The 22,398-nt window shown below is 33.7% G+C and overlaps 1 protein-coding gene across 1 annotated transcript in view; it reads right to left on the bottom strand.

Moving 5' to 3' along the window:
* The window catches only part of LOC139777830 (uncharacterized), a gene marked incomplete at its 3' end in the record, with an annotated part of 224,926 nt that extends 203,207 nt beyond the window's left edge, over nt 1-21,719 (bottom strand). Inside the window, exon 1 of the mRNA XM_071715469.1 lies at nt 16,018-21,719. Coding sequence (XP_071571570.1) covers nt 16,018-16,463 — 446 coding nt within the window. The remainder of the gene's footprint in view (nt 1-16,017) is intronic.
* Between the last annotated feature and the right edge of the window lie 679 nt (nt 21,720-22,398).

Raw genomic sequence — 22,398 nt, 5'->3', positions numbered from 1 at the left:
TCTCCAAATTTGCAAAAGTTAGAGCATAAACAAACATTTCTACAAAAATTCAAAATTTTATTAAAAAAGAACCGCTTTAACCGATCATTGCCAAATTCAATCCCAACCTTCCTTACATGATACTCTATCGATTAAAAAAAAATGCACTCCGATATCTAAAAAATTACGGAAGTTAGAGCATTAACGGACAACAGAAGCGTTACATACATACACACACACATACACACGGACATTTTGTACAAAAGTGATTTTTCGACGTTTTAAAACATTCTAAACACTTTGCCAAAGATACTTGAAAAAAAATTTTTTTCACGAAAACAAAGCTTCCTCTATGAGGAAGCAATATATATATATAATATATATATATAAACTCTCTCTTATCATACTATTATATAAAACCCGACTGTTTGTCCGTCCGTCCGTCCGTCCGTCTGTCCGCGAACTACTCATTCGTTAGTGGACCGAATTTTTACCAAAAGTATATGAAATAGGGGTAGAATTTTCCGGGGAGTGCCATGATGTGTATAGTTTTTCGTTACCGATTACTATAATATAAAACCCGACTGTTTGTCTGTCTGTCCGTCTGTCCGGGAACTGCTCATTCGTTAGTGGACCGAATTTTTACCAAAAGTACATAAAATAGGGATAGAATTTTCCGGGGAGTGCCATAATGTGTACAGTTTTTTGTTACCAATTTTCTAGAAACCGGTTTTTCTAATTTTTCGGGAAATAATTGACCGAATCTCAAAGAATTATATATGAAACATGGGTAGAATTTTCCGGGGAGTACTATAAAGTGTATATATTTTTCGTTACCGATCTTTTGGAAACCGGAATCAGAAATTTTTCTAATTTTTCGGGAATTAATTGACCGAATTTTAAAGAATTGTATATGAAGTAGAAATAGAATTTTCCGGGGATTGCTATAAAGTATATAATTTTCGTTACTAATCTTTTTGGAAACCGGTTACGAAATTTTTCCAATTTTTCAAAAAATAATTGACCGAATCTTAAAGAATGATATATGAAATAGGGGTAGAAGAAACTAAAGAATGTAATAGAATTAGAAAAATTGCTAATAATAAAGGGGTTTCCGATTTCTGTTTAAAAAAATGTACGTGATTGCTCCAATTTTTGCAAATTTTGAGATATCAAGCTGATTTTTTTCTTATGGATAATTTTTTGTTAAGGATTTTTTGGAAACCGGTTTCAAAATTTTTCAAATTTTTCGAGAAATAATAAGTATTAATGGACCGATTTTCTTGAAACCAGTGCCAAATTTTTTTTAATTTTTGGAGGATAAGTTTAATTTTTCATTAATGGATAATTTTTCAGAGGGTGAAAACGCGCAAAGCGCGGGCGAAAAAAAAGAATAAATGAATTGATATTAGAACAGAAAGACAGCAAATGTAAAACTAAACCGAGTAGAATTTTTAAACAAAATAGAAAAAAAGAGGAACAGTAAGAAATAAAATAAAAGAAAATGAAAGAGAGTCAATAATGGCGGGTCAGCGGAGAGTAAAAAACGCGCGAGGCGCGAGCAAAAATAAATTTAAAGACTTCAATATAGGGGATTACATTTTTTAAATATTTGACAATATGCTAATCTGCATTTATAATATTATCTATTATTTATTATTTATTAAAAATATTATATATGAAATAGGGGTAGAAAAGACTGAAAAATATAATAAAATTAGAAATAGATCGATATCTCCAAATTTGCAAAAGTTAGAGCATAAACAAACATTTCTACAAAAATTCAAAATTTTATTAAAAAAGAACCGCTTTACCGATCATTGCCAAATTCAATCCCAACCTTCCTTACATGATACTCTATCGATTAAAAAAAAATGCACTCCGATATCTAAAAAATTACGGAAGTTAGAGCATTAACGGACAACAGAAGCGTTACATACATACACACACACATACACACGGACATTTTGTACAAAAGTGATTTTTCGACGTTTTAAAACATTCTAAACACTTTGCCAAAGATACTTGAAAAAAATTTTTTTCACGAAAACAAAGCTTCCTCTATGAGGAAGCAATATATATATATAATATATATATATAAACTCTCTCTTATCATACTATTATATAAAACCCGACTGTTTGTCCGTCCGTCCGTCCGTCCGTCTGTCCGCGAACTACTCATTCGTTAGTGGACCGAATTTTTACCAAAAGTATATGAAATAGGGGTAGAATTTTCCGGGGAGTGCCATGATGTGTATAGTTTTTCGTTACCGATTACTATAATATAAAACCCGACTGTTTGTCTGTCTGTCCGTCTGTCCGGGAACTGCTCATTCGTTAGTGGACCGAATTTTTACCAAAAGTACATAAAATAGGGATAGAATTTTCCGGGGAGTGCCATAATGTGTACAGTTTTTTGTTACCAATTTTCTAGAAACCGGTTTTTTCTAATTTTTCGGGAAATAATTGACCGAATCTCAAAGAATTATATATGAAACATGGGTAGAATTTTCCGGGGAGTACTATAAAGTGTATATATTTTTCGTTACCGATCTTTTTGGAAACCGGAATCAGAAATTTTTCTAATTTTTCGGGAATTAATTGACCGAATTTTAAAGAATTGTATATGAAGTAGAAATAGAATTTTCCGGGGATTGCTATAAAGTATATAATTTTTCGTTACTAATCTTTTTGGAAACCGGTTACGAAATTTTTCCAATTTTTCAAAAAATAATTGACCGAATCTTAAAGAATGATATATGAAATAGGGGTAGAAGAAACTAAAGAATGTAATAGAATTAGAAAAATTGCTAATAATAAAGGGGTTTCCGATTTCTGTTTAAAAAAATGTACGTGATTGCTCCAATTTTTGCAAATTTTGAGATATCAAGCTGATTTTTTTCTTATGGATAATTTTTTGTTAAGGATTTTTTGGAAACCGGTTTCAAAATTTTTCAAATTTTTCGAGAAATAATAAGTATTAATGGACCGATTTTCTTGAAACCAGTGCCAAATTTTTTTTAATTTTTGGAGGATAAGTTTAATTTTCATTAATGGATAATTTTTCAGAGGGTGAAAACGCGCAAAGCGCGGGCGAAAAAAAAGAATAAATGAATTGATATTAGAACAGAAAGACAGCAAATGTAAAACTAAACCGAGTAGAATTTTTAAACAAAATAGAAAAAAAGAGGAACAGTAAGAAAATAAAATAAAAGAAAATGAAAGAGAGTCAATAATGGCGGGTCAGCGGAGAGTAAAAACGCGCGAGGCGCGAGCAAAAATAAAATTTAAAGACTTCAATATAGGGGATTACATTTTTTAAATATTTGACAATATGCTAATCTGCATTTATAATATTATCTATTATTTATTATTTATTAAAAAAGAATTCGAAGATGTAGGTTAGAGTTTGAGGAGAAAAAATATCAAATTTGGTGTTCCTAATTAATAGGTGAATTTGGGGAGAGGGGAATAGTTACTTAATTTTATTATATGACTAGCTGGTTACCCGGGCTTCGCCCCGGAGGACATATGTAATAAGACACGCAAATAGTCTCTCTCTCTCTCCCTCCCCCTCCCCCTCTCCCTCTCCCTCTCCCCTCCCTTCCCCATCTCTCTCCCCCACCCCTCTCTCCCCTCTCCCCTCCTCCCCCTATCCCCTCTCCCTCCCCCTCTCCCCCTCCCCTCTCCCTCCCTTCTTCTCCTCTCTCTCCCTCTTCTCCCTCCTTCTCCCTCTCCTCCCCCCCTCTTTCTCCTTCTCCTCTCTCTCCCCCGCTCCCCTTCCTCTCTCTCTCTCTCTCTCCCTCTCTCTCTCTCTCTCTCTCTCTCTCTCATCTCTCCTCTCTCTCTCTATCCTCTCTCTCTCTCTCTCTTTCTCCTCTCCTCTCTCCTCCCTCTCTCTCTTCCCCTCCCTCTCTCTCTCCCTCTCTCCCCTCTCCTCTCTCTCCTCTCTCTCTTCTCTCTCTCTCTCCTCTCTCTCTCTCTCTCTCTCTCTTCCCTCCCTCCCTCTCCTCTCCTCTCTCTCTCTCTCTCTCTCCTCTCTCTCTCTCTCTCCCTCTCTCTCTCTCTCTCTCCCTCTCCCTCTCCTCTCTCCTCTCTCTCTCTCTCTCTCTTCTCGACATATGTATAATATGTGAAATAAGCAAATTATCCTACATAAAAAATAACTTGTTATCGAAAAATAATACACATCGTGGCAATTAAACCCATCCGTGAAAAATTAATAAAATTTTGAACCGGAATTTTGAACCGAATTTTTTCATATATAATTCTTTAAGATTCGGTCAATTATTTCGCGTAAAATTAAAAAAATTAAAAAAATCGGTTTCTAGAAAATCTCTATATATATATATATAGATATATACTAATCTATACTCTCTATCTATACTAATCTATACTAATCTATAAAATCCTTACGGGTGGTGTATGTTTGTACGTTATTAACTTATAAACTATTGGACCGAATTTTTACCAAAAAACTATTGAACCGAATTTTTACCACAAGTATATAAAATAGGGGTAGAATTTTCCGAGAAGTGCTATAGAGTGTGTAGTTTTTCGTTACCGATTTTCTGGAAACCGATTTTTTTAATTTTTTTAATTCTTACGGGTGGTGTATGTTTGTACGTTTTTAACTTAAAAACTATTGGACCGAATTTGTATTAAAACCATATAAAATAGGGGTAGAATTTTCCGGGGATTGCTATAGAGTGTATAGTTTTTCGTTATCTATTTTCTGGAAACCGATTTTTTTTATTTCACCACCCGTAAGAATTAAAAAAATTAAAAAAATCGGTTTCCAGAAAATCGGTAATGAAAAACTATACACTCTATAGTACTTTCCGGAAAATTCTACCCCTATTTTATATACTTGTGGTAAAAATTCGGTCCAATAGTTTTTAAGTTAAAAACGGCCAAACATACACCACCCGTAAGAATTTTATATAATAGTATAGAGTATAGATTTCGTGATGTAATTTCATGACGTAATTTCATGACGGGATTTGTTTCAGTAGGGTTGGCCAAATGTCATCTCTTACGATCACCGATTACAGACTTCCGATTGCTTTACGATACGCTTATGACTATTTCTTCTGACTCTCTTCCGACATCTAACTAACGACTAACGAATCATTTTAGACTGGCTATTAGAGTGCTTTTATCGTTAGATTAAAACAAGATTTCTTTTCGAATACCTGGATATACCGTGCTCATATCTGTTTTTCCCTCATTTTTGTGTTATTGTTATTCAGATTAACCATCATGCACTAATTTCCAGTAATTTAATTCTAAATAGTCAAAATTACATCTGTGTGAAGTACGAAATTAAATTGAAAACAGTTTTAATTAACTTAATAAAAAATGTCATTTATGCATTTAATTTACATCACCAGCATTTAATATACGATATTCCACGTTGTTAAAATTGAGAATCGGTTATGAAGCTGTACTTTACTCTTTTTAAAATGTGCATGAATTTATGATGATTATTATATTCAATACTGCAAAAGACTCTGCAAAACAATATACATATAATTCTTTTTTAAACTTATTTAAAATTTTTTTAAAGGTTAAAATATCTAGGGGAGACCGGGGCAAATCGTGACATTTCGCGTTTACCAATTTTTCCTGAGAACACTGTTATAGATAAAAAAATACTGACAGTAGTTTTTTAATGGTTCAACCCTCTAGTTTAAAAAAAAATTTTATTTGTGTCTTTTTATTACATAACTTTTAGAGTAGAACACAAAATGTCTCACCATGTCTCGTGTCACGAATTACCCCGATACCGGGGTAAATCGTGACAGAGTACGGGGCAAATCGTGACACTCCTGTTCTATCCTGTTTTAATGACTTTATTCAAAACTCATAACATTAATTTACTCTGAAACAAGATAAAAAAGACAAAAAATGATTAAGAAGTGCTTTAGTCATCATTAGAACTGCAACGAATGACTTTTCTCGGGCGTCCACGTTGTCTGCGAGCTGGTTGCTCTTTGGAAGGCTTCTTCCTCACATTCTTGTTGGTTTTTTTGGATTTATGTGTTTGCTCCTCTATCAGTGTGTCTACTTCGTTGGCGTCAGTCAGAATTGCAGTCTTCCTGCGTTTTCGTGCTCTTCTCGTGACCTTCCTTTCGCCCGCTTTGGGAAACGATCGAATGGATTGAAGGACCTCAGCGAGGGGAATGTCATCGTCGCTGATGTTTGGGCTTGAGGCCTTGGGCATACCATTTTCGGTTGACGATCCTGGCCGTGATTGGTCCTCTCCACTCCATGCTCTATCAGTGACATGACCGGGCAAGAAATCAATTTCCTGAAAAACGTCTGGATTGAGAGGAAAGATTCCTGCAGTTTGAAATCCGGATCTGATATTTGAACTTGTTGCGGCTAAAGGCAATGCTGAGGTGACGATTGAAGGGATGTCATAGATCGTCATCGTTCTTCCGGGATTATTCAACATCCAATAATCGCAATGCGTATTATAAGATTTTTTTAATGGACCAAAAACACTCCTATCCAGGGGTTGGAGTTTATGTGAACAGTGGGGCGGCAAAGATAAAACTGTGATATGATGCTGTTGACAAAACTGGAGGGCATCAATTGAGATATGAGATTGATGATTGTCCAGAATTAAAAGCACAGGATTTGCCGCTGAAGCCTGACAGTGGTTTTGAAAATGTCTCAAAAACAACACAAAATCAGAAGCAATCATCCAGCCACTTTTGTTCGCACTTCCGGCGCTTCCGATTGGTGCGTTGGACAAGAAATGAGGTTTGAAATTTTAGAACTCTAGTTAATTATTGGGTGCTTACGAAGAAGCGCTCGGGGCGGCTCGGAGTTAGATTTTGGTATAGCATATGTTACGTGCACTATACCAAAACCTAACCCCGAGCCGCCCCGAACGCTTCTTCGTAAGCACCGTGTCACGAAATACCCCGAGTGCTCGTGTCACGAAATGCCCCAGCGTCACTTTTCATTTTTCGGTTCGCAAAAAATCCAGACAAGATGAAAGTGCATACAATCTGTGATTCACACACGTGTATAACAATCTAGAGAACAAGTAAAACTTACCGAATGATATTTCTAACGGATGAATTCGTAGTAAACACAAAAAATCCGAGATCTGAAAATTTTACTTCGACAACACAAAAGCACTTTTTCTGACACTGCCAACGTTACACGGTAAATACGCGTGTCAAACTTCGTTGTAACATAGAAGGCCACTAGCGCCACCCACAGTAATTATTTCAGATTTTTAGCTGCGCATGGGTTCCGATGGCGCGCATTTCAAATTTTTCGCGTTGTCACGAATTGCCCCGGTCTCCCCTACTCTGCACACATAATTTTTAAAAATTTATTTTATTTTTAAAAGAAAATTGCTTACGTTACAATATCTTTAAACCTCTCATTTGTTGAAAATATTTTTGGATGTTGTTAAAAAAATTTTACATAAAAACATATAATATTAAATATATATAATTATATAATAACTAGATTTTGAACAAGAGAAGAAGGAGGTGGGGGCGTTCAGGTGTCATGGCCGCAGTGCTTGCGATCTTTCGGACGAGTCGATTCTCTGCCTCTCTTTCGGATTCATCTTGACAACTGCAAAGGTTTTGGACCCTGACCGAGCGAGATTCAAATGACCAAGGAGTGGAATCATCAGCAGGAAAAGGAGAACTGCAACGACTAGCGTCCGTGAGAGAAGATCGAGGCGAGAGATGCAGTCCCACGAACGGGACCTTTGATAGATTCCAAATCTTAAGACGACATATTGAAGATCGACATTGGTCGTCAAAGTACAAGGGCCTCTGCTAGGTTCATTCTCGTCTTCAGATCTGAGATCTGCATTTCGTTCTTGTGGCTCTGGCCTAAAATTCTAGCCCAAGAACCGATCTGATAGACATTAATGCAGAGGCCCTCCTTTTTCATTTTTCTATCTTTCTTTTTTTCTTCAGCAGCATTACATTCAAATACGTTTCGGGCTCTCATTCTCAGTCAGTAATCTAGATACTTTGATTCCGTCCTGTAAGATCTGACTCTTTTTAGTTTATTCTCTATTCTATCTTCAGGACTGATTACTGATTTGTTTGTTTATATTCACGTAAAAACTCTTTAGTTTATATCAATTTCTTTTACGTTGGCATATTTTTAGAAAGAACTACATACAATAAAGACAAAATTTTCTTAAAAGGAACTCTCTTTCTATCGCTCACCTACTAAAGAATTCTCGTCATACCTGCTGTGTTTGTCAATACTTTTTAAACAACAATAGACAAATAATTTTTATATGTTTAAAGGTAATATTTTTTTGTATTTTTTAATGGAAAATATGTGTTTACGATAGATTGATATATTCATAAAAATTTATAAAAACAAGTAATTTAATGCAATTAATCTTTAAAGTATAGTACTTTTTTCTATTAATAATTGATATTTTTTTCTTTACTTTATACACAGTTAAAGAACTCTTTAACAGTAAAAAAATACTTAAAAAAATAATTTGTAATATAGTTGTGTTTACATGTAAAATATAAGATATTGAATTAAATAAAAAATTTTAATATTTTTAAACATTTGTTAGCATAGATGATTATAAAAAATAATAAACATTTTTAATTAACATGCTAGATCTTAACATTCTAGATTTTTTAAAACAAAGTCTTTCAACAAATAAATACACAAAATTAGAAAACAATATATTCTAAAAGTTACTATTTAAAAATTAAAAACACCTTAATAATAATAATGTTAAAAATATTTTGCAGAAGAAGAAAAACAAAGAAAACGTCATTGACGCCCAACATCGCCCAATTCATCAAGTTCTTCACAAAGTAGCAGTGATTCAAATTCCAGTGAATCATCATCGGATAGTGATTAAGTTTAGTGTTACCATATTACCAATGTTAAAATGAGTTTAACCTTGTTAACGTTACCATAACATATATCTAAGTTGTCCATGTTATATGCTATTTATTTTATTATATTATTACATTTGATATACTCACTTATATACTTATACTTATGCACTTTTATACTCACTTATATACTTAAAAAGTTGACTCATAAAAATAAAATTATAGACAATATATAATTAATATACACACACACACACACACACACACACACACACACACACACACACACACAGTATTTATTTTTTATTTAAAACCACTTATTCTGCTTAAGGGGGGATTCTACTGTAGCCGGGCGAAAAATAATGATTCTTTGGGAATTTTTTTAAAGAAAACTATAAGTAATATTGGATTAATTTTTTTTTGCAATATAAAGAGGCATTTTTAAAGAAAAAAAAATATATTTTTTTTAATTTCATTAATTTTTATTGTGTTAACGTACAATTTTGTGGCACAATGTCGGTAGCGCAACGGTTATCTGCGTACAATGTAGCAACGAGCTGAGTTATCTGAAAGCAAAAAACAAAAATTTTCTTTAAAGCTTAATAAATTACGCGGGGATTGAACCTATTTGCAAATAAAAATATGAAAAATTGAAGAAGTTACAGCAATTGTAAAAAAAGTGACATTTTTTCGATCAAAAAATCAATCTTCTATTGTTGATAAAAATTTTATAAATAAAAAATAAAATGTAACGGTAGGTTCAATCCCTGGAGAAAATTGTAAGGAATCGAATCATGCGTGGCAAAAGTTATTTGATTGATTACTTTTTGAGTTATCCTGTACGCAAAGTTGGAAAAAGTGGTTTTGAGAAAAACGCGTTTAAAGTTTATTTTTTTGCTGTCAGCCAAAAAAGCACGTAGAAATGCATGAAGATTTCAGTATAAAGGTTTTTGAGGTCGCTGAATCCGAATCTAATATCAGATTTTTAAAATTCAAAATGGCGGATTCAATATGGCGGGTCAAAAGAGTCGCAGTTGAATAAAGAAATGAAGTTTTTGATATTTCCACGATACTTACAGTTAAATAACGCTCAATCCGCTATTCCGGGCCCATATAAAATGCCTTCCTCTTCCTCGTAGAACTCCTGTTCGGCAGTTTTTGTCATTCTTTTGGCTGTTCGAACTTCTTTACACACACACATACACATACACACAAAAATACTAACACATAAATATAAACACATGTAGGGTCAAACAAAATAGTCGAGGGTCTAGGTATAAAGGATCTTTTTGTTCCCGCACAATGATAGAATGCCGAGAACGCTGCGAAGTCAGTACAGCGTACTTCTGCTGTATCGATCCTCCGCGCGCCTCACTAAAAGGAGCTGTAGTTTCGTCAATTTTACGAATTCGACGATAACGCTTTGGGAATATGTTCTTGAAACCTTATACTATTTATTTATGCAAAAAATCGATTTTTTTGACCCATTACAGTAGAATCCCCCCTTAAATCATGTTTTACATGCATAAGTTACGACGAAGAAGCAATTAAACAAACTTTGTAGTTCCTATATAACTTTATCCAGATTTCAGAAAAAAATGTGATTTCTCAGCATTACGTAATTTTTTTAATTGCGTGATTTTTAAAAATCACGTACCGTTTTGGAACAATCTGTTACGTAATTAATTATGTCATTAATTACTAAATTTTATTACGTGATTTCGTGATGTAATTTCATGACGTGATTTCATGACGTGATTTTTTTCAGTAGGGAATCGCTTACGATCGCCGATTACAGACTTCCGATCGCCTTACGATACGCTTATGACTTTTTCCGACTCTCTTCCGACATCTGACTAATGACTAACGACTCATTGTAGACTGGCCTTAAAAGTTAAAAGCACTCTAAAGAATTCAGCCGCTGCTTGAAAATGCAACGTAATGACCTTTCCGTGATCAATAAGAAATAAGAATCTCTTCCCATTTCTGCACGTTCTTGGAATGTTCTTAGAACATCTATGAGTAATATTTTAAACTTTTTATAAAAAAAAAACTATTTTATCATGAAAGGTAAAGAGATGAACGTCAGCGAACGAAATGACGTTCTTTTCTAATGTCTTATAAAGCCAGATGTATAATGTAAAGTCATTTGAAATTTTACTTCAGTTTTACCAATAAAATTATATTACTCTCCTGAGAGATACAAAACGCATCAGACAATATAACCCTTATCGAAATGTGCCCTTCATTGCCATTAAAAAATGCCATTGAATTCCCATTGTTCCAGGCGCAATGGAAATGAAGGCATTTTTGCCAAAGATAAAAAGTTCCACACAAAATCCCATTGGTATTGCCACTGATTTTGCCGTTGGTATTGCCATTGCCATTGGCATTGCCATTGGTATTGCCACTGGTTTTGCCGTTCGTATTGCCATTGGTATTGCCATTGGTATTGCCATTAGTATTACCATTGGTATTGCCATTGGTATTAACACTGGCAATACCAATGGGATTTTGTGTGGAAATTTTTATCTTTGACAAAAATGCCTTCATTTCCATTGCGTCTGGAACAATGGGAATTCAATGGCATTTTAATAAATGGTAATATTTTGTCTTTAATATTACCATTACCGAACTGACTCGTCACCATAACCTCATCCTACCACGTTCTGTAAACACTTCTATACTACTTTTCTCTACTTGCATTCTACTATCTCCCTTCATTCTCATCGCATCCCCTACTTACACCCTATCTTTCCATTATCCCTACTTGCCACATACTAATCTTTAAACCCAGAAACAAAGCTAAAATCGCACAACGCACTTTCACCGCTACCATTCACACACGCGCCATCTAGCATATACCAAGTCCTATTTTGTCTTTAATATAAATGCCTTTATTTCCCATTGCCTTTGGTTCAACAGACAGTCTATTATAATAGCTTAATAAAGCATATGATCTTTCATTGACATATTTAAGCGTATTTAGAAAGTGGACTTAGACTTTTTTTCGGAAGGTTTAAAAAGTTTTTTAAACTCTTGAAATGCTCTAACTTGAGCAATCTTCGATTAATCGAGCTAAGAAAACTTTGTATATAAATTAACTGAAATTAAACAAATTTGCGTACCAAATTTGTTTAATGTTCCTTCATTTATATAGAAAGTTTAAGCTCGGTTCCTCGAGTTGGAGCATTTACAAAATTTTAAAACTTATAAAATAAAAAAAAGTCTAAGACACTCTATAAATATTATAAGCTTAAATGTTTTGTTATCTGACATTAGATTTTTAAAAATTTTTTCTTATTTTTTAATTCGGGTCAAAATTTTGAATTTCAAAAATTTATAACAAAATTTTGGCTGGTATAAAAATCTAAAAAATTCTGAGAGTTTAGTTGAGCAAATACAATAACAAAAAATCATGGGACAATTAAATTGGAACTGGTCAGGGTCAAACGTTTGCCGAGTTGGCAATATATAATGCCTCATATATGTAAGGAACTGAATGTTTATTGCGATCTGGATCCAATATTGTAATACTAATTACGCATGTTTACCATTGACGAATTTCCATTACAATTCACACTGAACAACATTGGCTGAAGGTAGAAAAATGCCATACAAATTTTATCCTTTATGAGTCATTGGCAGTTTCCATTACGCCTGTATGGAAAAGGTTGTCATTCGAATCTTGCCATTGCGTTTCCATTCATCTTATTGCCACTCAAGATTTTCCATTAACTTTTCCATATAATTCGCATTGCAAGTTCCATACACAAGTTTTAACCTTCATAAGTCATTAGCAGTTTTCATTACGCCTGTATGGAAAAAGTTGTCATTCGAATCTTGCCATTGCGTTTCCATTCATTTTATTGCCACTCAAGATTTTCCATTAACTTTTCCATATAATTTGCATTGCAACTGTAGGGCAACTATACATTCCCACTGACCGCCATTGAGCACTCAAGGGCACATTTTGATAAGGGAACCGCAGTTAAAGCAAAGACATAAAATAGCACATCTGTTTTAATAATGTGTATAACAATAATAAAGTTGTAAATTTCGTCTCATTTTGACTAAAATGGGAGACATTAATTTTATAATATTGCTATAAATTCAAATTTAATAGCTAAAGCTACTAAGCTTATTTTCGAAGAGTTTACGACGTTGTGCATAAGTTCGTTTACGACATTTTTTAATACAAAACGGCCCTTGACGTTAAGTTCTGAAAAACTGTATTGTTCTATGTTATATTAAGTTTTTTCTTCTATTTAAAATTATATTTTAAAATAAAAATTATTTTACGTACATATTGTACGTACATTTTATGCAGTTCACATACTTTCAAGTTTAATGTCATTTATGTCATTATCATTTATTTTAATATAAAATAATTGTTATCATAATTCACATATGTATTCATATTTTCTGAATAAATGTTCAGAATAACTATCTACAATGTGTGTAATGCATAAAGATTATTAAAAACATAAATGTTATCAATAAATATTGTATTTTCTAATTAAAAAATAAATTTTTGAGAAATTTATTTTTGCAAAAATTACAAACACTTATTACATATTACAAACACAAATATAACATAAAAGTGAAAAAGTAAAAATTGCCATCATATATTTAAAACTTAAAAAACTTGTAAAAACTTTGTAGAAAATACACTAAATAAAAGCAATGTGTTACAGACACGAAAAATTCCTCCAATCTTATCTTCAACTAAAGCAAAGTTATCTCTTTCATCTCAGTCCTTTTGGGAAATCACTATGTGTCATTTTATTGTAACGTGATTTAAAAACAAGATTTATATTATAGTACAATTTTTTATAATTCTGTTATTGCTAAAAAAATTTCAGATTTTTTTATTGTACGTGACAGAATATATGTAGGTATTTCAGAATTTTTAAGATTAATATTATTGTGTGTTATAATTGTCTAGCCATGGTTAGATCTCCTTGTACAGATCTTATAAATGTTTACACGATTTATCAACATCCATGCCTACGAAATTTTATTGCACTGCTGTACGGTATTTACGTTGAATTTATATATCCTGACACTCAAAGTGCACTCATGGTTTTATTGCCCAACATAGCAATCACTATTGGTTTTCGATAAAATAACCACATGCACATTGTCAATAACGATGATCGATAATCGAAAGTTTATTCTTTGTAGAGTAGCGATGCACTGACGAGATACAGCAGCTTGACACTTGCTCAATGAAAAAAAACTGATAATGATATTATTAACCTCTCCCACAATACTTTTAACATTCTTACTTAAACACATAGTCGAGCCCACTCGCCCAGTTTATCTACGTATATCAAAACGGGTATCAAATAATAATTCAAATATGAAAAATAGGGCATATATAGAGCCGTAACAGGATATTCGTGTTAAATTATTTTTATTTTTAATAAACAATATTTTTCCAACCATAATAAACTGCGCGCCGACATATCGTCAGACTTACAACACAGTTCTGGTTGGCATAGTAAAATCCTCTCTTTCCCCCCTAATTAAATCGTTTCGATTTCATTTTGATGCTAAGCATCTAAAACTGTAAAGAATTTATATTGCGAAAAATATTACCTCAGCCAGGATTCAAACCTGGAACTTTTTTTATTCCATGAAGGGTGTCGTACCAATTCGACCACTGAGGCATGTGGTAATATTTATCGCAGTAACCTATTATAATTATTAAACTGAACTGAAGAACTGAAGAACTATTTAATAACAGGTTATTGCGATAAATATTACCACATGCCTCAGTGATCGAACTGGTATGACATCCACCCTTCACGGAATAAGGGAAGTTCCAGGTTCGAATTCTGGCTGAGGTAATATGTTTCGCAATAAATTTTTTACAGTTTTAAATGCTTATCATCAAAATTAAATCGAAACGATTTAATTAGGGGGAGGGGAGATTTTACTACGCCAACCAGAACTGTGTTGCAATAAGTCTGACGATTTGTCGGCGCGCAGTTTACTATGGTTGGAAAAATATTCTTTATTAAAAATAAAAATAATTTAATACAAACATCCTGTTACGGCTCTATGCCTTATTCTTCATATTTTAATTTTAATCATAGAAGCCTTTTAAAATTATTAAATCATAATGTTGTTTTTCTTATTAAAAAGAAGAAGTAAAATAATATAATTCCTTCAAAAAAAGAGAAACAGAGAGAGAGAGAGAGAGAGAGAGAGAGAGAGAGAGAGAGAGAGAGAGAGAGAGAGAGAGAGAGATGTTTAAACGCTCACTAGTGATACATAAAGTACGACAAAAATGTTTTCAACAATAAATATTATTTTCTACAGCTTGTAAATTATTATTTGCACAATAATCGGAGAATTTCGTACAATAATATATATATAGCAAAAATGTATGTAGTAAAAATAATGTAGTAAAAAAAATAACAAAAATTCCTATAGTAAATTAAACATTAAATTCGAATATAAAAATACATAAATAAATGAAAGTTATGCGAGGAATAAAACGATGAAATTATTATCGAAAGATAATAGAAGCCCGTTCGTAATCATCAATTTCAATAACATAAAATTTGATAAAAACTACAACGTGAAATTTAGTGTGCAAATTAATTTTAATTTTCGATATAAAAGATTTTATTTTCTTGTAAAAATAAAAAAATATTATTGTCTATGTAAAAATACGGGATAAATGTAATAAATTCCTTAATATAAAATAAGTCGAGTGACAATAATTCTTGTTTTCACATTGTTTCTAAATGACAAAAAACATATTTTTATGTTCTTAGCAGTTATTATAATTAATTTAATCTTTTTTTGTGTAATTACTTTGTAAATGTTTGTCATAGTAATATGGCTCTAAATTAGATTTTTAAAAATCTTATTTTAATGAATACATTCGACGAAACTAATTTTATTAGGAAGTAACTTCATTAAAACTTAAAACCTTTGTAATTCTTTTTATAGCATGTAATCATGTATAATTATGCCGAGATAAAAGTTAATTAGCCATGTAAATTAGATCCGCATTTATAAAGCCAATTCAACTCCCGGATCCTACCTTTAGATAGGATCGTACTAATATTGTATTAAAATTGCCTAATGAAATATAAGTCGCCAGTTTATGAAGTAGTAGAATGAGTCGTGGCGGCTAGATCCGAGACAGAGACGAACGAACCTTTCGTCCAACCTGAAGGACGACCTGGACAGGTCGCTCCATGCGCTCATGCTCCGACTGCGCCTCCTGCAAGACTGCTGCGGTGTCAGCAGTCTATTGCTGCTCCTTCGCCTAGTGGACGCCAGATTCTCTGCTTGAAAATACACTCTAGGCGTTTTCTGCTGGGATGCGTTCGGTGGCGTCGAGGTCGGCGTGACCGCTGTCGAGGTATGGAGTTCCGGCAAGGCCTCGTAGTCCCATGCTCTGGCGCCCATATCGAGCAGGGGCACCGACGAGGCTGCACTGGAACTACGGACCGGGTCCCGAGGCTTGCGGTGACGAAACAGGGCGAAGATCTTACAGCACCCCTCGTTCTCCTTCTCCTTCTTCTTTTTCTTCACTGCCGGCAGCTTCACTTTGAAATAATCGCAGGACGTGTGAGATCTACCGGCGACATCCGGCCACATCGTTCCTTCGACCACATCGCCGTAAATATTCTCCAATTATTTAGCAGAATGGTTATAATTGCAGGTTGACCAAGCACGATGAATGAATCCCAAGAAATATGTAATTGGTCGATAACGCAGAGAAAAAGTTGACGAATCTCGTACGAACATCTTGAGAAAATAATACCCACTAACGCGCAATGATGCTGAATAGCTTATTATAAAAGATTTAAAATTTGTCCGTCTTTTCTATTGTTTATAACATTCTTGCTTCATTTCGCGAAGCTATGTCGTAAATGCTTGTATAACTTTATAGCATTTCTGTGTTCATATTCTGAATAGTCCATTAATCTTCCATGAGCGTAACTTCAATATATGTTATAAGTGTATTTCGTGCACTCATTGTTCCTTTAATCATCAAAATCAAATTTAAAGAGAAATCACTGTCGGTCGAAATCCGAAATCCGTACTCAAACATTGCAAAAAATAACCAAAGCTTTTCTGTTTCCAGTTTTTAAGAAGACTTCAAAAAAAGATTCAATTAGAAAACGTTATTTTCTTGATATATATATAGTAATAAAATTGTGGAGAAAATACGTTTACTTAAAGTTGTTTCGCTATTGTAAAAGTTGATTACGTTCTAGCCAAGAAGTATTGTCTTTCTTAGAGGAGTAACTACAAATACTTGGAAAAAGTAAGTTGATGAAGGAGAAACGAAGGTAATCTTTTGTGACCTATTCGTGCCATGATGAAAAAAACCCTGAAGCGATCTTGAATAATTCCGATCTTGTACCCGATTCACCGAGTAAATTTATATTAGAAAGAATTTGTAAGTTCTGGTTCTTCAGAAGTGAAAGAAACGCTTGCTTCTCATTTGTCTTTTTTGTCGAAATAAGATGGAAGACTTGCAGATGCAGTAATTTTGCGAAGTAGTTTCACATAACTAAAGTATTTCCTGACTTTTTGAGAATATTACAAGCTATTGCATAAACCGCTATAGTTGATATTATTCAACTAATAAACTCTTAATATTATTAACAACATTCATAAAAATTCTGAAAAATGTCGTAACTCTGAGCATTAATTTCTCCGATGCTAATTTACATAATGATTCTAACAATAAACATTTACTTTTTAAAAGCAGTTTCTCAAAATTCTAACTTTCAACGAGCTTTAATAAATCTCATTAACTAACGCCTTAATATAATAAATACTATCAACAATATATACTTTTTTGTTAACTATGTGGATAACAATTTGGGTCGGCTACTTTTGATCATTGAAAATGCATCAAGAGTGTATAATAACAAACGAAGAAAAAGAGTAACTTGAGGTTTCGTTCTGTTCTTGCCTAAAACCGTTGTTGAATTTTAAAACAAAAATGAGAGTTTCATGAAGCTCACTTTTTCTTGCACCAGTATTATACTTTTGACATCAAGTGACGCTCACATTGAAAGTCATTATCGCAAGATAACAATAACGATTGATCGCAAATAACAATGGAACAGTGTAAAGTATTAACGCACCTTGCGTAACTACGGAAAAGTGTATTCGGCAATTCCCTTGGAATCGTTCTGAATTGATTCGCACTTCTTTCTCGCTCGCGAAATGAAAATACACTTACGTTAAAACATTTTGCGAGATGTTGAGTGTCACATTTTTTATCTTTTGAGCGAAAGTTAAAAGAGTTTTCTAGTACTCCGTTGGCGTGGTCACTTTTTATCAAAGTAAAGCAACGTTTATTTTAAACTTATGTTACTTCACATATTTTTTTATGCATCACGAACCTATATGAGTTATTAACGATCGTAGTCATACGCACAGGAGCTGAACCATAAAAAGTATTGGAGTACCAAAACAAAATAATACACCGCTCATTTTTTTCGATGATCTCTCTTTTTACTACTATCTTTTTCACTGAGCGAGAAATGCATGTTTTATATAATGAGAGTTTTGCTAGAGTCTCATTCCTCAAAATGATAAAATAATGTCTACTGAATGCACAACAGTCTGATTGATTGCTACTGTCGCCGCGACGGCGGTCATAAAAGCATCTGGAGACGCATTCGTTTGCACGGCACCGTTTCCGTCTGACCTGAATGACGTCACATGGTGATCGAAGGTCACGGTCAACGGATATAGCAACTATAACAACGAGAACGCGCACCTTTGCAAGTTACGCGAGCTCAACTTTACTTAATATCTTGATGAGATTATATCATCTTACTTTAACGTCTTACTTAACAAACTCCTGAATGCTTATATCTTTCCATATATCTCAAGTTTAGATTGTGTTTATTGTGTAATTTATTGTATACCTATTTATGTTAAGCTTCAGATTTCATCGATATATCCATAAATCCATACTCCAGTGTCTCAAATATTTTATTAGATAGCAATTAAATTTCACATATGTGAGAATATTCACTTTTTCGCCTCTTAAAATGTCAGTTTAATGTGCGGCAAAAACAACAGCTGTTTTCTTGTTTAGACAACAAGATCTTTGGATCATGTAGAAACAGGGTGTGATTCTTCATGTCATGACATACATCTCACATTTAGAATACGATAAAACCACTTTTCTTGAGAATTTGTCAATAACAAGAATGTATTCAATCATTTAAACTTTATCTTCAACAATCTTTGTTGTCTCTATTTCGTAACATTTCTTTACGTTTTGGAAACGTATCTCAAACGCATTCCTGTCCAGTCACTTAAAAATTCTTCTTCATATATCAATTTTTCATATAACTGGTATTCTATCGTAAGTATGGAATTCTTTGCGTATCAAAGAAATTCTTCAAAAATCGCATCAATGAGAAGGATACCGAAAACTTCAAGTTCTCGTTTGATACCAATTAATAAGCCGTAGTACACTCGCCGCAGGTGGCAGGGTCTCACGAGGATACCGTTCCACTGTCACTTCTGGAGACAGTTAAGGGAGGATCGTTATCCACCTCGCCGTCCTCCGATTCGCTGCACTCAAGAACAGGTGCCTGCATTGTTAGGATCTCAATGAGATCAAGACGGTAAGTGGTCCGCTTTGCATCACTTATTTAAAGATGAAGCTTTCGAGAAAAAGAACGTAGTATCTTTGACGTTGCGATCTACACGCGTTCACGATACTTCCCAGCTGACATCGCTGTCCCTTGTCTCTTCGATTCACGGGTGTCACTAATGCGGAATTTAACGGGTGTTGTGCCGTACAACGACGAAATGCCGCATCGTCCTTGACATTCGTCGAGCGCGTCGCGACAACTGATATAAAAACTGGTATGACTTGATCACACCCTTAAAGAGATCCGGAGCAGCCTCGAGAACAATCCAGTATAAATATTACAATTATCCCCACTTCCTCACGTAATACGTTACATTCTTGAACTGGAACGACGTCGGGAATCGAACACCTTCGCGAACAATCTGTCCTCATAAGATATGGAATGGCGGAAAACGAACAGCCGAACGATCGTATTGTCTCAGCCGATAGTGGCCTTTTTCGCGGCGTGAGAGAGGAAGACCAGCTCACAGCTCACTATCCCGTACTGCGGTACACGCTAGCGGTTTTCTCTCGCGCGCCACCCCCTTGCGCCCGACCGTCCAACCCCGGTATTCCACTTTTTCTCTCTAGCTAGCACCATCAAGCGCACTGTCGCGCTCTCTCCCTCTTTCTATCATCGCGCAGGGTGTAATCGTCGTTTATCTCACTCACTCCTGTGGACGTTGTCCTTTTCCGTCTCTTCACCGTCCGTCGACACCGCCGTGAAAGGGAGCACATACACGCACATGGCGCCGCCGTTGTCAAGGCGACTGCGCCACTTTGTGGAGTACGTCGGAGATCTACTCCACCTCTCATCATTACAGCTTAGCAGTCCGTCATGTCCAGGCTGCTCATGGATCTCTCGTGTCCCGTGAATGACAAATGACCGTGAAATCGAGATAAATGACGATGACGCATGCGATTTATTCATTCCCCAACGTGGTCGTGTTTTCAGTTTCTTCATCGTTGTACTTCTTGAGAAAAATGACACTACCGAGCTGCAGCCAAAGACGATTTGCAAATTTCTTGTCAAAGAAAAACGCATGCTTTCGTGAGTCTGTCTTTTTCTCTTGATGCATTTCTAAGATCGAAAAGAAAGCTGTAAAGTGAGACCGTAATGCATCTGTTTTTCTGAAATCACTTATGCTAACTATTTTTAGTCAAGCGAATTTGTTTTCAAACAATTATTTTTATCAAACTGTAATACTGTTTTTCTGTTTCCTGATATTTTATTAATTAAATTATTTACTAATTTTTGTTTATTAATTTTTGTTAACCTCTGTGAATGAGCATCCCTGTTTAATCAGCGAGGTAACACGTACTCTATTAAGGGTATGTTTGCACTTTTGGGGCGATAGGTTATATTGGTGTAACGGAACTGTGGATGAATGGACGGTTCGGAGAGACAGCATCGATTTGCACCGGGAGCCAAGCTAAACTTGCGTGACGAGCATGCGCTGTGCACAGGCGGAAGGCTTGAAAATCTAAGTGACCCACGTGGTTCGCTACTGTATGCACCGAGTGTTTGCGTAATAAAAAGTATAAGCGCGAGAGACTAATGCTTTTAATGGAGTCTTTTCATGCTATTTGTAATCTGATAATCGTCATTTTAATACAACTTCATGCTTGTAACACACTTTTACTTTTTATGTACAAAAGTTTAGAGATAAAGATTCATGACACGCGAAATAAAACCGTGCTTGTTAGTTTTATAAAAGATTAACCCTTAAATGCCACACCTCTCAAGAATCTCGTAAATGACACATGGGGTCTAAAAGACCCCAGCATGAAAAATGTCTCCTTACTTATTGATTTTTTGATATTTAGTTATGAAAATTATTTTCAATGTTGTTCAAGGCTTAGAAAAGAGAATAAAATGCTTATATTGTTAAAATTTCAATTTCAACATAGTATAAAAAATTAAGATCGCCAACAGTTAAAATGTTGGCTCCAAAATAAAAAAAATAAAAAATAAAAAATAAATAAATATGAGCTCCATATTTGGCGGGAACATTTGAAAATATATCATTCTAAAGGGTCTGGGGTCCGCTGGACCCCGGGTGGCATTTAAGGGTTAAAAGCTTTTAGGTGTACTTAAAGATTACATAAAGTACCCGGTAAAAAACTTTTCATATAAAAATATACACAAACATACAAATTATATATAAAACATGTCTAAATATGTTTTGAATTGTTTTCTTTTATTTGGATAATCTCTGTCTGTATATATAAAAGAAATAATAAAAAGAATAATTAAAAAATAATTTAAAAAATAATTTTTGCATTGTTTTTTTTACAAAAAGTAAAATAGTAATTAGTTTATATACAATATGCATAATCATATACATATAATTATATTTATATTATTACGTTTACATGTAATTACAAGTTTTCTCATTTTTTCAAAGTTTACTTTTCACAAAGAAGTAATACAAAAATTATTTTTTTAATTATTTTTAAATATTTTTATTATTTTTTCTATATATAAAAACAGAAATTACACAAGAAGTAGAAACATATGGATATACAATTTTTACAACAATATATATTTATGTACGTTTTTATATATAAAATGTTTTACTGAGTATCTTTCAGACCTTTTTACAAAATTATGTGCATCTAGAGAATTATATGGCTGTATATAAAGAATATAAAATAAAAATAAAAAGTATTTTAAATATTACAGAATAATCTTAATATATTATGCTAGTAATTAAATGTTGCTATTGTAAGATATATTACTATTGTTAACAATTAACATGATTTTATTATATACACATGTTGTACATTTATTGATATATATGTATATATGTACATATATTGATTAAGCCAAATATTCTCATAAGAGTTATATATCATATATAAAGTTATTTTCTTATTAGTATTCTAACTTAACCATTTATTTATGAGGCATCGCAC

The sequence above is a fragment of the Temnothorax nylanderi genome, unplaced genomic scaffold (assembly GCF_030848795.1).
Source record: "Temnothorax nylanderi isolate EJ_2023f unplaced genomic scaffold, tnyl_v1.0 TNYL_tig0165_pilon, whole genome shotgun sequence".
In the NCBI taxonomy this organism is placed as follows: Eukaryota; Metazoa; Arthropoda; class Insecta; order Hymenoptera; family Formicidae; genus Temnothorax; species Temnothorax nylanderi.
This window is presented reverse-complemented; position numbering and strand designations above follow the sequence as displayed.